Source organism: Castor canadensis, chromosome 8, assembly GCF_047511655.1.
Source record: "Castor canadensis chromosome 8, mCasCan1.hap1v2, whole genome shotgun sequence".
Lineage (NCBI taxonomy): Eukaryota > Metazoa > Chordata > Mammalia > Rodentia > Castoridae > Castor > Castor canadensis.
In genome coordinates this window covers 8597427-8612572 of record NC_133393.1, presented here as the reverse complement: position 1 = coordinate 8612572, position 15146 = coordinate 8597427, and the positions used below count along the sequence as shown (strand labels likewise).

The 15146-nt window shown below is 39.1% G+C and overlaps 1 protein-coding gene across 1 annotated transcript; it reads right to left on the bottom strand.

The window, feature by feature from the left end:
* Positions 1-13477, bottom strand: LOC109690984 (cysteine-rich secretory protein 3-like). The gene is made up of 6 exons (XM_074082845.1): positions 13406-13477; positions 6832-7027; positions 4635-4737; positions 2989-3077; positions 555-620; positions 1-35 (listed from the first exon to the last, which is right to left on the bottom strand). Exons 1-6 carry the CDS (start codon positions 13475-13477, stop codon positions 1-3), a joined length of 561 nt encoding a protein of 186 aa, XP_073938946.1.
* Positions 13478-15146: the final 1669 nt, after the last annotated feature.

The window sequence follows — 15146 nt, the reverse complement described above, 5'->3', positions numbered from 1 at the left end:
TTATAGGGATGAGATCCAGATGAGTCGGAAGAAACCTGAATGGGTGAAGAAGAACTAAAGAGAGTACATGCACTTTGGAGATATTTAACTACGTGTAGCTAGAAAAGCAGCCCAGGATTGATGTGACAGTGATATTCTTTTAGTCCATTTTGTTCAGGGTACATAAATCTCAATTTCTATCTAGGGTATTGGTGACATTTATCATAGGAAAATACAACCTACAGACCACTCTATTTGATTAAATTTGTGAAATTTAAATCACAAAATTCACATATTAAGATCCAAAGAAATTATCATGGATATTGTTATTTTTCAATTCTTTATACAATAATGATTTCTATAAAATGAGAAGCAGATTCAGAAGAATAAGATTCTTTATAGCTTTGAATCAAATTTGTAGATAACATGCCCATGGTTTGCCCAATAGTGCATGTGAAATCTAGAAGATGATGGGGCCCTACTCCACAGAACCCTGCTCAAGCACATTGGGTGTTTCATAAATTTGTGTGAACAATTGCAGCTGGGCTTGCATCTGGGATGGATGATTACATTACCCCAATACCCTTGTTCTGCCAACACATGAAAGATAGCATGTGAATCTTCATAATCACAACTATTGGCTGAAAGAAAAGAAACAAATTAATCAGTTTATTACCACTTTCCTCCATAGCAGGGACACAAAAATAAATTCAACTTGGATGGGAGGAAGGGGATTGAGCAAACAGGTTGCTACATTGTATCTATTTCATGACTTGATAACTTTTAGAACTGCATCTCTAAAATGGTAGCCACTAGTCATATGCTTGTTTAAGATTAAACAGTTAAAATTAAAATTTTATTATTTGCTTCTTTCTCTTCTTTTTCTTTTTTTGGCAGTACTGTGTTCTGAATACAGTAGTACTGTGGTTTGAATTCAGGACCTTAGCACTTACTAAAAAGGTGTCTACCATCTGAGCCACACCATCAGGCTATCATATTAAAATTTAAATGCTCACCACCACCAGTTACACCTATGTGACCCACAGCCAATGAATCTAGGGGCTACTTAATAAGACAGTGAAAACCCTGAGCATTTCTGTCATTACAGAAAATTATATTGCACATGGTTTTTCTAGACTCTACTGCCACCTCTTTTTCTCACAGGAAGACAGCTGTAGAACTGTAAAAAGTGGAGAGAGTCACTATGATTTGTGGACATTTTTTACTTGCATATCCCTTAGTGACCACAAAGTAAAAAATTCTCATCCTGAATTCATTATCCTAACTACAAACTTGACATTTCCTTGACAGACAATCCTAATTTTCCTCTATTCAGTTTACCCACTCTTAGAAAAAAACGGCAGTCCCAATTACCGAATAATGAAAAACAACATGCAGAAATCAATGGAACACGTTTATCTCTAAATTTTGTTTGAAGTTTTGTGGATGGTGTCCAGGCTGGTCTTGAACTCATGCTTCATCCTCTCAAGAAGCTAGGACAACAGGTACATATACAATACTTGGCCTCCTCTTCTTTGTTTTTTATCACCACTCAACAAACCTAGGAAACAAAAAGTATAATTCTATTTTCTTCTCTCTCATACCTATTTGTTCTCATGATTTATGCACTAATACAGTAAAGACAGCCACTTGTTTTGTAAACCATTTCTCCTATATGGATTTTCTTCACTTTTTCTTCATACTACTTTTATAAGCTCTGTTGTTTTCTTGCAGTGTTGTGACCCAAACCCTGGACCTTGTACCTTCTAGACAGGTGCTAAGCCATTGAACTGTATTCCCATTCTTCCAGAGGTCTGTATAAAACACAATTCATATCTTCCCTCTTCTGTTTAAAATCTTTCATGTCACTACTCATTATTAATAAGGTAGATTTCCAGATTTCTTAGCAAATTCATTCAGCAGTTGTCAGCACTTGGTTTTCTCATTAGTTTATGGCTTTAATATAATCAATATTCTGAATTATGAGCATACAATTCAGTCAGAAAGAATGATACAATTCAGTCAGTTGACTGCATTTGAAAGAAAAATCTCAGAGAATTAGTCAATGGCATTGTTTGTAATTTTTTCAACACCATATCCCATTGCAACAAAACTACGTAGTTTTGCTTGTTTGTTTGTCTGAGGCACGGTCTCACACTGTAGCCCAGGCTGACCTCGTGCCTCTGGCTTGTAAGTGCTGAGATCACAAGTGTGCACCACGACAGGCAGCCAATTCTTACCCTTTGCACTTCTAATCACAATAAGAGTGGGACTGAGACAGTGTGCAATGCTCCTTTTCTCTCTCTGTGCTAGAATTTTTTGAGTTTCTCTGAACTATATACAGAATTGATTTTGGCATACAAAATATACATAAAATTACTTGCAGAAAAACTAAGAGAGACTATTAAATTTGGTAATTCTAACTGCTCTATGGAGGAGCTTAGGAAGGCACTGTGAGGAACAAATTTGTGTATGAAGAATTGTAATATTTGGTGTAAGTCAATGGGCTGAACTATACTCTATCATTTCAATCTTTAGATTTCCCTGTGTCTCTTTTGTTTTTGAGCACTCTGGGATTTGAACTGTGGGCCTCACACGTGCGAATCAGGGGCTCCACCACTTAAACCACATGCCCAGCCCTTGTTTCTGTTTTAAAAAAATGCAAACTTTGATATAATCACACTTACCTCAATGAGAAGAAAGTTGATCTCTAGTAACAGTTAGTTATAGTCATAGATACATTTTCATAGATTCCAACTTGCAGTGTGCTCAGTGGTGTCACACGTAAACTTGGATTGCAGATGTTTCTTTGGATTGGATGTGATACAGGCTTTTCACTGAAAGCAGTGTACCAATACTGAGCAATGTCAAAATTGAACTTTAAGTGATTTTTTTGGCTTTTGCATGAAGGTATCCTTTACGTTGAGTTTATTTAGAATACGTCCTTATTCGTAAAAGCTAATGACATCAGTTTTTTTACTTCAGTTAACTTAAACACTTCAAACTTACTGCATAATCCATCATCACAGTGATCAGGACAACTGGCACAAGGTTCTCCTTCATCATAAGGGACATAATATCTGCTCAAATAATTACCACTGAAATACGAAAAGAAAGATATCAATTTTATTAAAACTCAGGTTAATTTATACACTAAGGTTAGCATCACCAAATACAGTTATAGATATCTATTAAATATTTTAATATGTTAAATAAGCAAATGAATATTTCCTAAGTGTATTCAGATACCAATATGGAGTAAGAGGCTAAATCACCCATTCACTTGATACCTCCACCATAATCTTGGAACCTGAATACTGAACCAGGGCAACCAGAGTCTCTGTCTCCTGTGGTAAAGTTTTCATTCATTTAAAAAATAAAACTAAAATTGTGAATATATGTTCATCCTATCCACAGATTTTTTTGTGAGAATTCAACAACATTGCTTGAGGAATGAATATGTTTCTGAATATAATTCAAGATCTTAGTGGACAATGTCTAAGAGATTTTTGCAGTAAATTCTGAAAAGCAAAGACTGAAAATGCTACCTTTTCTGGACTATTTGAACTATATTAAAGATCTTTTTAGAAGCCTTTGAAGTCCAAGATTTGATCATTTCTTAAAGGGATCAGGTAGCAGTTATATATAAGAATGAACTGGACATTTGAGGAGAAACAGCTAGATTCACCAAACTGCATCATTCCCCATTTGCTACCTCACTTTTACCCTTTACCTAACATCAAATCTTCACTTTCTATGATGTGAACTTATCAAGAACTGACCCTAGAAATCTAAACAATGGCACACTACATGTACTAAGGGGTAGCCCTAAGTCCAGGGAATAGCTATTGAGAAGGAAAGCAAATGATTTTAGGCTTAAAAGAAGAGCTTCAGAAAATTATATGTGGAAATAAGAAAGTGCTCTTTCTGAGGATCTGGTTCAACTACAGAAAAGATTTCTAAATATGTAATCCCCATCTCCTTTCCCAAAATATATTGTTTAATTTTTTGATAATTAAAAATGTTAATGAACATCATTCTGAGTGAGGTTAGTCAGACTCAGAAAACCAAAAATCGTATGTTCTCCCTCATATGCAGTCTTTAGATGTAGGGCAAATACAGCAATGTTGTAGGACTTGGGTTACATGACAAGGGGAGAGAACATACAGGAGGTATGGGGTTAGACAGAAAACCCAAAACATGAAAGCATTTGATGTCCACACTCCAGAGGAATTAATACAGAAACCTTAAAGAGACAGAGGTCAACAGAGAAGGGGATCAGGAACCAGTGTAAAGATCAGTTAGAGATGAATCAACCTGGGTTGTAACACATTTGTCCATGAAAACAATGCTAGGAATCTCTCTGTATAGCTGTCCTTATCTCAACTAGAAAAAATGCTATGTCTTTCTTATTATTGCTTATTTCTGCTCTTCAATGGAATTGTAGAAAAGTGCAGAACAGGTTCTGCCTGGAAGGGAGTCGGGAGGAGGGGTGGGGGAGGGTGGGGGCAGGAGGGAGAAATGACCCAAACAATGTATGCACATGTGAATAAATGAATAATAAAAAATAAAAATAAAATAAACTTTTCTTTTGATTAAAAAAATGTTAATTGTATGTGGCTCTATTAACAGTAAACTCTACGACGTACACTTACGCAGGACAATAGCGGCAAACCATGAAGTATTTCGAAGATTTCTCAGGACAGTAGGCCACTCCACATCCAGTAAGGAAAGATGAATACCAAACAACCTGCACACCTGTAAGTGAAGACATGAGCACGTTAGAGAAGAAGGTAATATCGAGAAATAAAGAGCAGGAAATGCACAACTAAAAAAGGGATGTTATTGAGGGTCTTTGTTTCCTAATGTTTCACGGATATATTTAAATTATTGAAACAATCTAAAATTGAAACCTGCTGAAATTGTTCTAAGGGGGGGGGGCTAAAAGAGAAAGATGGAGGGGGTGAATCTAATTAACATAAATTGTAAGCACTTATGTAAATGCCACAATGTACCCATGTGCAACTATAATAAGCTAATAAAAAATGAAAGAAAAACACAGAGTATGTTTCCTTACCAGGATCTTATAGGTTATTGATAAATGGCAACCCAGATGCCCAAACAAATACCAAAACTATTCAATATTCACTCAAGATCTCCCTCATCTCCAGACTGAGAATAGTACATGCCTGTAGTCCCTGCACTTGGAAGGCTGTGACAGGAGGATTAAGATTTTGAAGACAGCCCGGGTTAAAGCTATATAATGAGACATTTTCTCTAAAAGAAAATAAAAATGATTTTTCCCCAAATTTAACCTTAAAATAAGTCAAAATTTGGAGAAGCATTCCTTTGCGCACACTTAGGATAGAAAGTATTTTGTTCTTTTTCTTACCTGAGTGTAATGTTGAACTGTTACAGGACTTAATTCTGGATTCCAACCAAATATAAGCTTTGGATATCATACCAGCTTTGGATTGCCTTTGACCACGTGGGGAAGTGACTTACATATAGACATTCTCTCCACAGCTCATATCTATGAAAAATGAACCATTCAGGATGGAAATAATAAGACTTCATAATTTCATTATCATTATAACATCAAAATACAAACCACCATGATGTCCTACCTTCAAAGCAGATGAGCTATTGGTTTCAAATTGGTCCTGACTTTATATCATTTTTGATAATTCAGTACATATATTATCTCATTTATATATTTTATGCCATTGTTTTTATGTTCTTTGATGAGAGGTCATATTTCATAGGTTATTTTTAGCCTAATGTAATATGGAAGTTAGGCACGCAGAATGTTTAAAACTTGCCATTATCAAAAATGAAGAAAGAGTCAGTAGTACACACCTGTAATTCCAGCACCCCGGAGGCTGAGGTAGGATGATAACCAGCTATTTAGCCAGCCTAGATACATAACAATTACCCTTGCCAGCTTGATCTACACAGTGAGACCTCATTAAAAATTATTAATTTCTGCCCACAGAGACACTTGACTTGAAAGACACAGCAAGGAGCAAAATATGGATTTACAGTTTTCCTTCACTTAACAAAACAGGCCCTATGGCAACTAAGGCTTATTAATTTACATACTTGTCCTTCTGAATGCTGAGATACTGTGTGCATAATTTTCTGCCCACTTTTGGGTGTTCTCATAGGGTTCACTGGTCCATCTCTAAAAGATGGAAAGAAAAGAAGATAACCCCTTATTGACTGGAGGCTCAGAGATGTATAATCTTTAGAGTCATGTTGATAGGTTGACTTATATTGCTATAGAATTTCTGTTCAGCACCTTTTGACTTCTCATCAGAAGCAAATAGAGTTTAATATGTTCTTCCTGTGTCAAAGAAATATAGATAGCTTGTCTACCCTAGGTACTGAAAATTCTAAATTAGTTAGTAGTTATTTCTGATAGTGTAGGAGGCATACCTACACATTCGTAGTAATTGTCCTCCTCTAAATATTATTAAATATATGGAAGGATCGAGATTATTTTTCCAAGAGTAAGGACTGCTTTCTTAATTCCCTGTCCATTTATTTTCTCTCACTGAATAATTTTGGGAGATGTGTGGCCTATGGATCAGGAGATGGGGTTGAAAAGTTACTTCCTACTAACTGGTACTGCACTAAGTGGCTGTTTACACCAAATGGCCTTGACTCTAAAGAGAGTCTCATGATCCTAGATTAGGAGAAAGAAGGCACTGGGCAGAATAAAAAAAGGTGGCCTCTCACTGGATGCCCAAGGGTTTGCTGTTATTTCATCACTGTTAAACTGGACAACATATATAATCCTGGACCATAATACATCTCCACTGAAATATCAAAACAGAGGCTAAAGTTCACAAGCCAGAAGTGCCAGTGAGAGTGCCTGCTCCAGTGAGAGATGGCTGAAGACCTCTTTGCTCGCCATGCTGCTTCTTACCATCTTCAGCATGTTGCTGGCACTTGGAGATACTGATTTCCTGAGTTCATTGTGTTTCCCTACGATCTCCTCCTGGATTTCAGGTAGGTGAGTTGACAGAGAACCCACATCTTGATCCTCAAGGGAAATAAAATTAAAGTTATTTTCATGTGTTTGAAGTTTACATATAATAGTGAATAAGTGCAGGGAAAAGGGATCCGCTTTTAGAAGTAGAAGTGTTTAAGCCAATATTACTTGGTAATTCATTACTATTTAATCTGAGTAAAAGCTATGACTTTGGTTTTTTTGCAATACTAAGTTTTAAACTCAAGGCTTTGCACTTACACGCAGGAGCTCTACTACTTGAACTACATCTCAAGCTATTTTGGTTGTGATTACTTTTGGATCTAGGGTCTTAACTTTTTGCCTAGGCCATCCCGGACCAGTGAGCCTCCTGTTTAAGCTTCCAACCATAGTTGGGATGACAAATGTATGCAAATCAGCCAGCTTTTTTTTTTTGAAATAAGGTCTTGTAAAGGTTTTTTTGTGTGTGTGTGCCAGGCTGTCCTGGAATCCTGATTCTCCCTATCTCAGACTCCCAAGTAGTTATTATTATAGGCGTGAGTCACTGGCACCTGGCTCAAAGCTACAACTTCTAAACAGAAAATTTGTAAACTCGAGATTTGACAATAGGGTTGTAATTAAATGGCAATTCAGATCACAAACTCCTTGAGGCCACAAATGTCAATTTTGATTTTAAAAGAGGTCTTAATGTGATTTTTCTAGATATATGAGTGACAGCATCTTATACTGACAGAGGTACCTAATAGGAACTATTAATACACTCTCAGTTAGGACACAGCAAAGAAGCATTAAGGTAGGAGACATAATTTATTACAGACTTTAGGAGGCATGTTTAGTTGACATGGTGTCTGGGATCTAGAAAAAGAATGTTGGGACCATCTCAGTTTATGGGTATCCTGACAAAATCTGGGATAGTATCTTATGCCCGATAGCCAAAGAGGGTTGTGAATAGGCAGCAATCCCCAAATACGTCTAACTAACACTGAGAGGCTTTCTAATCAGTAGCCAAATACTACTTGTATGGACACTACAAACTCGGTCATTGAAGTTGTTGGCTGAGCCTATTCCAGGATTACTTAAGAAAGGAGAATATTACAAAAATCAGAGCATGTATATATACCTACTGCATGAGTATGGAAAATGCTGTTAATAGCTTTAGTAAGTTTATTTTTTTGCAGTGGTGGGGATGGAACCCATGGTCTTATGTATGCTAGGCAAGTGCTCTGCCTTTGAGATATATCCCCAGAATTTTGTAAATTCTTTAACTCAAATAACAGGTATAATTTTCTCACATAATATCTATGAACATTAGATACAGCAATGCATGTGAAGAAGCAATGCAAATTTCAGATTATATAGCTATAATGTTAATTGTCTGTGGGTATCACATTGAAATGGATTAAATAAAAGACAATCATAATATTTTCTTAGACTGGGAGGAATTTCATTAGCTGTAAATGCACATATCTGTGTTATTGGGTCTGGGGGATCAGAAGTCAAAAATGAGCCAATGCCCCCATCCCCCATGAGAGCACTGTGGATCCCATATCCTATAAAGGGACAGGTGGCTTCACAAGGCACTACCCTCTTTTTGAGGGGATGCCTCAAAAACCACAAGGCTGATAAGCAGGAGGCTTTTGTAGAACTCTGTATATGTTCCTGCAGAGATATGTTAAGAGACCACTCCACTCCTGACTCCTGCACCTCCCCTCCCCAACAGAGTGTGTTTCTACAAAGATATATCAAAAGGCCATTCCACCCCTGTCTCCTAACTCCCCTCCCCAACAAAAAGGACCAAATAAAATTCCCCTCTATGTAAACAACAGGGAGCTACCGATTTTCTGGGCTCCCTGTCCACCTCTAAGGGCAGGTTTTCCTCCTTGCCAATAAATCCTACTTGTGTGGTGACCTTGTCATCTTGTGAGTCAATTCACTGCCTCACTGGCCAATTCTTTGGCTAGTAAAGGCAAGGATCTTCAACCCCAGCCTGCAACATTTCTGGAGACCATGAAAGGACAAACTTCTCCTGGAACAAGGTCAGTACAGTTGAGTGCCAAAGCAGCAGGAGTTTGCCTAAGATGCAACCATGAGTCTCCAACACCCTGCTGGATACTCCTGCTGGGGGTAACCCCCTGCTGAGGACTAGCTCAAATCGGACTTCCCTTTGCCACTCCCCCTGTTTCTCTTTCTCTCTCTCTCTCTGTTTCTGTCTTCCTGAGGGACTTTCCTGCCATGGTATCAAACCAACAGCTCTTAACCAATTTTGGCTTCATGGCAATTCTGGTTCTGGGTTTTTTCTGCTCCCTCCTTGTAAGCTGAAACTGAGCATGGGGTAAATTCAGGTATGCCTTATGCTATCTTGGAGGAAGCCTGTTTACTTTTGGCACATAGCAATCTTCTTCTTGTCGCTGAGCCAAAATTGTTCTTACTGTACAAACAAAACTAAAAGACTCCCTCCAGTTCCCCCATCAAAAACAATATTCCCTAAAGCCTGAAGGGCGACAGGATATATTGTCCATTATTAACTCCCTAAGACAAGAGGGACTTTTAGTGGAATGCTCAAGCCATATTCTTGCTGTCTGTAAGGGGCCAAATAAATGGAGGTTTGTTCAGGACCTCTGACTTGTTAATGAGGCTGTCATTCCCCTTTATCCAATTGTTCCCAACCCCTATACTCTATTGACTCAAGTACCCCCAGAAGCTCAATACTACTCTGTGCTAGATCTAAAGGATGCCTTCTTCTGCATCCCTTTACATCCTGATAGCCAGCCCTTGTTTGCCTCTGAGGACCCCACTAATCCCTCACAACAGCTGACATGGATGGTGTTGCCTCAGGGCTTCAGAAACAGCCCCCACCTTTTTGGGCAAGCCATAATCAAATACTTATTGGACTAGCAACACCCAGGGACCACCCTTCTTCAGTATGTTGATGACTTACTCTTGTGTGGGTCCACTGAGCCTCTTTTTCCAGAGCGGCTGAATACCTTTTAAATTTTTGGCCTCTCAAGTCTACAGGGTCTTGAAAGAAAAATTCCAAGTATGCCTTCCTTGGGTTACTTGCCTTGGCATGATCTTGGAAGGGCAAACCAATTCCTTAAGCTCTGAATGGATTAAGCCAATTTTGGGGTATCCCTTGCCCCAGACCTTGCACCAGCTATGAGGCTTTTTGGGGATCACTAGGTTCTGTCGTATTTGGATTCTGGGATATGCAGACTTACATCAACTTCTTAAAGAGGCTCAACAAAACTCTCAGTCTTATCTTGAATGGGACCGGAGGGTAGAAAGACTTTCCAAACTCTCAAATAGGCACTCCAATTATCCCCAGCCCCGAGCTTCCCTACTCAGGACTGTTTCCAACTATATGTATATGAAAAGGTAGGCTTAGCCCTTGGGGTACTTACTCAGCTCCAAGGGCCTACCCCATAGCCAGTGGGACATCTGAGTAAGGAAATAGACAGTGTGGCCAAGGGATGGCCTGGATGCTAAAGAGCCTTGGCAGCAGTCTGTCTCTTAATCCCAGAAGCCCAGAAACTAATTCTTAGCCAGCCCCTGCCCATATAAACTCCTCATGATCTGGGAGGACTCCTAACCTCCAAAGGGGGACTGTGGCTGTCAGATAATAGACTGTTCAAATACCAGGCTCAACTCTTAGAATGTCCAGATATAAGCATCTGAGTGTGTTCAGTTTTAAATCCAGAATCCCTTCTCCCCACAGAGGAGGGCCCAATCACACACTCATGTGAGGAAGTACTAGCTGAATGCTTTTTGGCTAGGCCTGACTTCCTTGATCAGCCACTTCTAGATCCTGACCTCACCTTCTTCACAGATGGGAGCTCATCCGTCCAAGAGGGAATTAGATGGGCGGGGGAAGCTGTGGTGTCTCTCACTCAGACCCTATGGGCTGAGCCCCTACCTCCTTCCACTAGTGCCCAGTTGGCCGAGTTGATTGCTTTTACCAAGGCATTACAACCATCTTAGGGAAAGAGCATCAATATCTATACAGATATGCCTTCCTGGTTCTCCATGCCCATGCAGCTCTTTGGAAAGAGCAAGGATTACTAACTACAACAGGATCTCCCATTAAACTCTCGCAAGCAATCCTAGATTTCCTAGAGGCAGCTCTACTCCCAAAGCAGGTGTCAGTAATTCATTGCCCTGGGCACTGATGATCTGGTGACAAAATAACTAAAGGAAACAGTAGAGCTGACATGGCAGCAAAAGAGGCTGCCCAAAAACCTTATGTTCAACCCCCCTTCAATGGGAACAATCCCTTCTCTCCACCAATCATCCTCAATACTCGCCCACTGAAGTCCAACAGGCCTCTGAGCAGGGGTTTCACCTTGACTGTAGGGGATGGTGGACAATTCCTGAGGACAATGTATTTTTTCCACAAAGTAGCCAATGGAAGTTCCTCAAAACCTTACACCAATCTTATCACTTAGGGATACATAAGACTCTCTTGTTGGCTAGTCAATTATTTGAGGAGAAAAAACTTAAAGATACCCTCCAAGATACTATCAGAGGATGTGAAATTTGCCAGTGCAACAATCCCTGCAACTCTGTCTTGCCTGTCCCTAGGACCCAGATTCCTAGGAAGAGAATCTTCTTCTGGGGAAGATTCTTAAAGAGCTTTATGTTAAAATAATGCTAACAACTGATCTAACATTTCATCCTCAGTGTTTGCCCTTTCCTGTAACTTATTTTGTTTGTGGAACTACAGCCTATGCTTGGCTGCCTCCTGATTGGAGAGGAATCTACACTCTAGCCCTTCTAACCCCACAAATCAATATTATCCCTAACAATAAATCTCTCCGCATTCCTCTATAGCAGCCTACACTTGATCAAAGAGGGCCATTCAAATTATTCCCCTACTAGGATCCATGGGGATCCCCACTGGAATAGGTGCTGGCATCGGGGGCCATTGACTCGTCAGTCCATACTTAAAAGAATTCTCTGATGATGTAGAGTGGGTTACACTACCCTTAGTGGCTATACAAGACCAAGGAGATTCACTTGTGTCAGTAGTGCTCCAAAACAGGCATGCACTCAACCTATGAACTGCTGAAAAGTGTGGAGCATGCCTCTTCTAGATGAAGAGTGTTGCTTTTATACTAATAAATCTGGGGTAGTCAGAGACAAGGCCTGACAATTAAGAGAACACTTTACAAAAAAGGAGACAGGAATTAGCCATTTCATGGTCCTTCTGGAACAACACGGAGCTGGACTCCCTGTGTATTACCTCTAGCTGGTCCCGTTTTTATGCTCCTTCTAATATTCCTGTTTGGGCCTTGTATAATAAATGCTCTTTCCAAGTTTGTAACTCTACAGGTACAAAAGATAAAATTCCAGCTCTTAGTCAAGGAATACTCACCTCTGTCTACACATGAACACTCCATCCAGTTCTATTGGAGTCCCCTGGAGACCACATGGGTGAACCGCTGAGACGAGAGCCCCTGTACCTCTCTTCCCTCTTTTGCCCCACTATTAGCAAGAAGCAGCTAGACAACACATTGCCCATTTTCCCTAACAGCATTTGGGTGCTTGCTTCAGAGGGGGAATTTGTTGGGTCTGGGGGATCAGAAGACAAAAATGAGCTAGTGCCCCCATCCCCCATGAGAGCACTGTGGACCCCATGTCCTGTAAAGGGACAGGTGGCTTCACAAGTCACTGCCCCCTTTTTGAGGGGATGCCTCAAAAAGCCACAAGGCTGATAAGCAGGAGGCTTTCGTAGAACTCTGTATATGTTCCTGCAGTGATATGTTAAGAGACCACTCCACTCCTGACTCCTGCACCTCCCCTCCCCAACAAAAAGGACCTGATAAAAAACCCCCTCTATGTAAACAACAGGGAGCTATGGATTTTCCAGGCTCCCTGTCTGCCTCTAAGGGCAGGTTTTCCTTCCTCACTAATAAATCCTACTTGAGTGCTGACCTCGTTGTCTCGCGAGTCAATTCACTGCCTCACTGGCCAATTCTTTGGCGAGTTAAGGCAAGGATCTTCAACACCAGCCTGCAACAATGTTGTTAAATACAAATATAGTTCAAACAATTTAAATTTTTTGGTGATTACATTGAAAAAATATGTAAAACTAATATTGATAACATTGTCATAAAATATATCAGAATTACATTTTCATTATTATCAATATCAAAGTTGCTATGAGGTATTTGTTTCACATATTTGAAATCTGCTCTATGTTTTAAACTTACACTCACCTTGATTCAGATATATCACACATTCAATGTTCAGTACTGTGGTGTCTGGGGGTTACCATATTTGTTACCACAGTTCTAAACTTGTGTTGACTGTCCTCAGTTACTAATGAATACTTTGTGATATTGTAGGCATTCCAAAACTTTCACATTTGAAGACTGATCTAGAAGCTCATCATTGCCTGAATTGTTCTAAAAAGCTGTTCAATCTTGACCATACCTCATCGCTATCTGGAAGACAGGATGGAATCAGCACAGCAACCAGGAACAGCAACACTAGGAATGGTCCCATTGCTAGGAAAGAAATAAAACAAGAACAAAGCAACCAAAGACCTCCATTAAAATGTTTAGTGCATGGACTTCTGAGTAACATGGGAAAGAGGGGAAGTAATGAGATCCATTATCCCAAATTCATTAGGAAGAAGAGAAGAAGAGAATTGTCTCTGTAACAGCAGAATAATGAATTCATCCCCAGAAGCACACCTCTGATATGGCCAATGATAAACAAATGGAAGTACTTAACTGGAGACTCTGTAAACACACTTATAAACCCTAAGGACTTCATGCTCCATACCTGTAAACCCTAAGGACAGCATACTCTTCCTCTCCATGCCACACTCTAATCTCTGTAGTTTCTCTCTGGGTTGTAGGAATGCTTCTTCACATTGTCCATTCAGGAATAGCAAGAGCTCCCCACTGTTACTATTACAGCAGTGCTACTGTGATTAGGCTTGAGGGTTACTTTAAGCCCTACCTATGCTTTTATGAATATCCCTTTATTAACTTATCTTTCAATTAGTAGTTGGCATGTGCCTTTTCTTCCTGTCCAGGCTCTGGCACATTCACTGACATTCTTAGAATCCTAAATAAATACACTAAGGAGGATGTGCAGTTCTTTCATACTTTTAAACTATTCTTCTCAACTTTGCTCATGTAGCCAGTGTGCAAACTCATATATTCTTAAAACTTTACCTTTAATATCATGTCTGAAATTCCATAAAGCACAACATCTGCCTCTGGATCTTAAAATGGGAGATTATAATTTGATTTGTCACTTTTAAGGGGTTTCTAACCCCTTAGGGAGAAAAACCTTTGGTCTTTAATTTTTCAATGTATTAGTACATATATTGGTAAATATATTATAAATTAATTACATGTTGAACAATAGGGAGTTAAAATGTCTAAATAAATTGGAATATATTCTCTTTTTAAGGTTATTGGATATAAAAGTCAGAATATGTTTATGATAGTTTTGCAAGAACATGAAAAGTCCCCATGGTACAAAGTTAAGTTTACATAGCAGAACATTAATCTGTTATGGACTGAATTTTTGTGTCCTCACCCTCTTAGATTCATATGTTGATGCCTTCACATCCATTTGTGATGCTTGAGGATAGAATCTCCCAGGGTCCCAGCTGATGTCATAGGCAACATTACAGTAGCTCCAGGGCTGGAACTAGTCATAACTTTAGCCCTTTTTGATCAGCCTTCAGAACACTGGTCATGCAACTAGACCTTTTAGGTTTTGGTATTAACTGGCAAAGAAGAAAATTCTGATGTCTGGCAAGACCATAAATACACACAAAGCTCCCTTGATGGCATTTAACCACAGGGGAGAATAGCACTAAGAAATACTCTTTGAACATAAACTCTTCTCTCTAGTGATATATAACTCCTTTCATTTTGGTGTTAAATAGTTTTGTGGTGTACTAATGTTCAGAATCATTTCTCATTTGCCAGAAAATGTAAGGATCTATGTGGAAAGTGCTTTCTCATATAAAATATGCACAATAGATATTACATTTAATTTACATGTATAAATGTGGCTGCCAAAGGAAATTGACGTTTTATTGGAAAACTGAAAGTCTTTTGTTTCCTTTTGTCTTAAGTGCATTTCATGGGGTAAATTATATTTCCTGTTGAAGATCGCTAAGAAAATTTATTTATCTATAGATCAGTAT

Coding starts and splice junctions, on each gene's coding strand:
- LOC109690984 (XM_074082845.1), bottom strand. CDS start 13,477: ATGGGACCATTCCTAGTGTTGCTGTTCCTGGTTGCTGTGCTGATTCCA. Junction 3,078..4,634: donor GTTTGCCGCTATTGTCCTGC/GTAAGTGTACGT, acceptor TTCGTATTTCAG/TGGTAATTATTTGAGCAGAT. Junction 621..2,988: donor CTGTGATGATGGATTATGCA/GTAAGTTTGAAG, acceptor CTTTTCTTTCAG/CCAATAGTTGTGATTATGAA.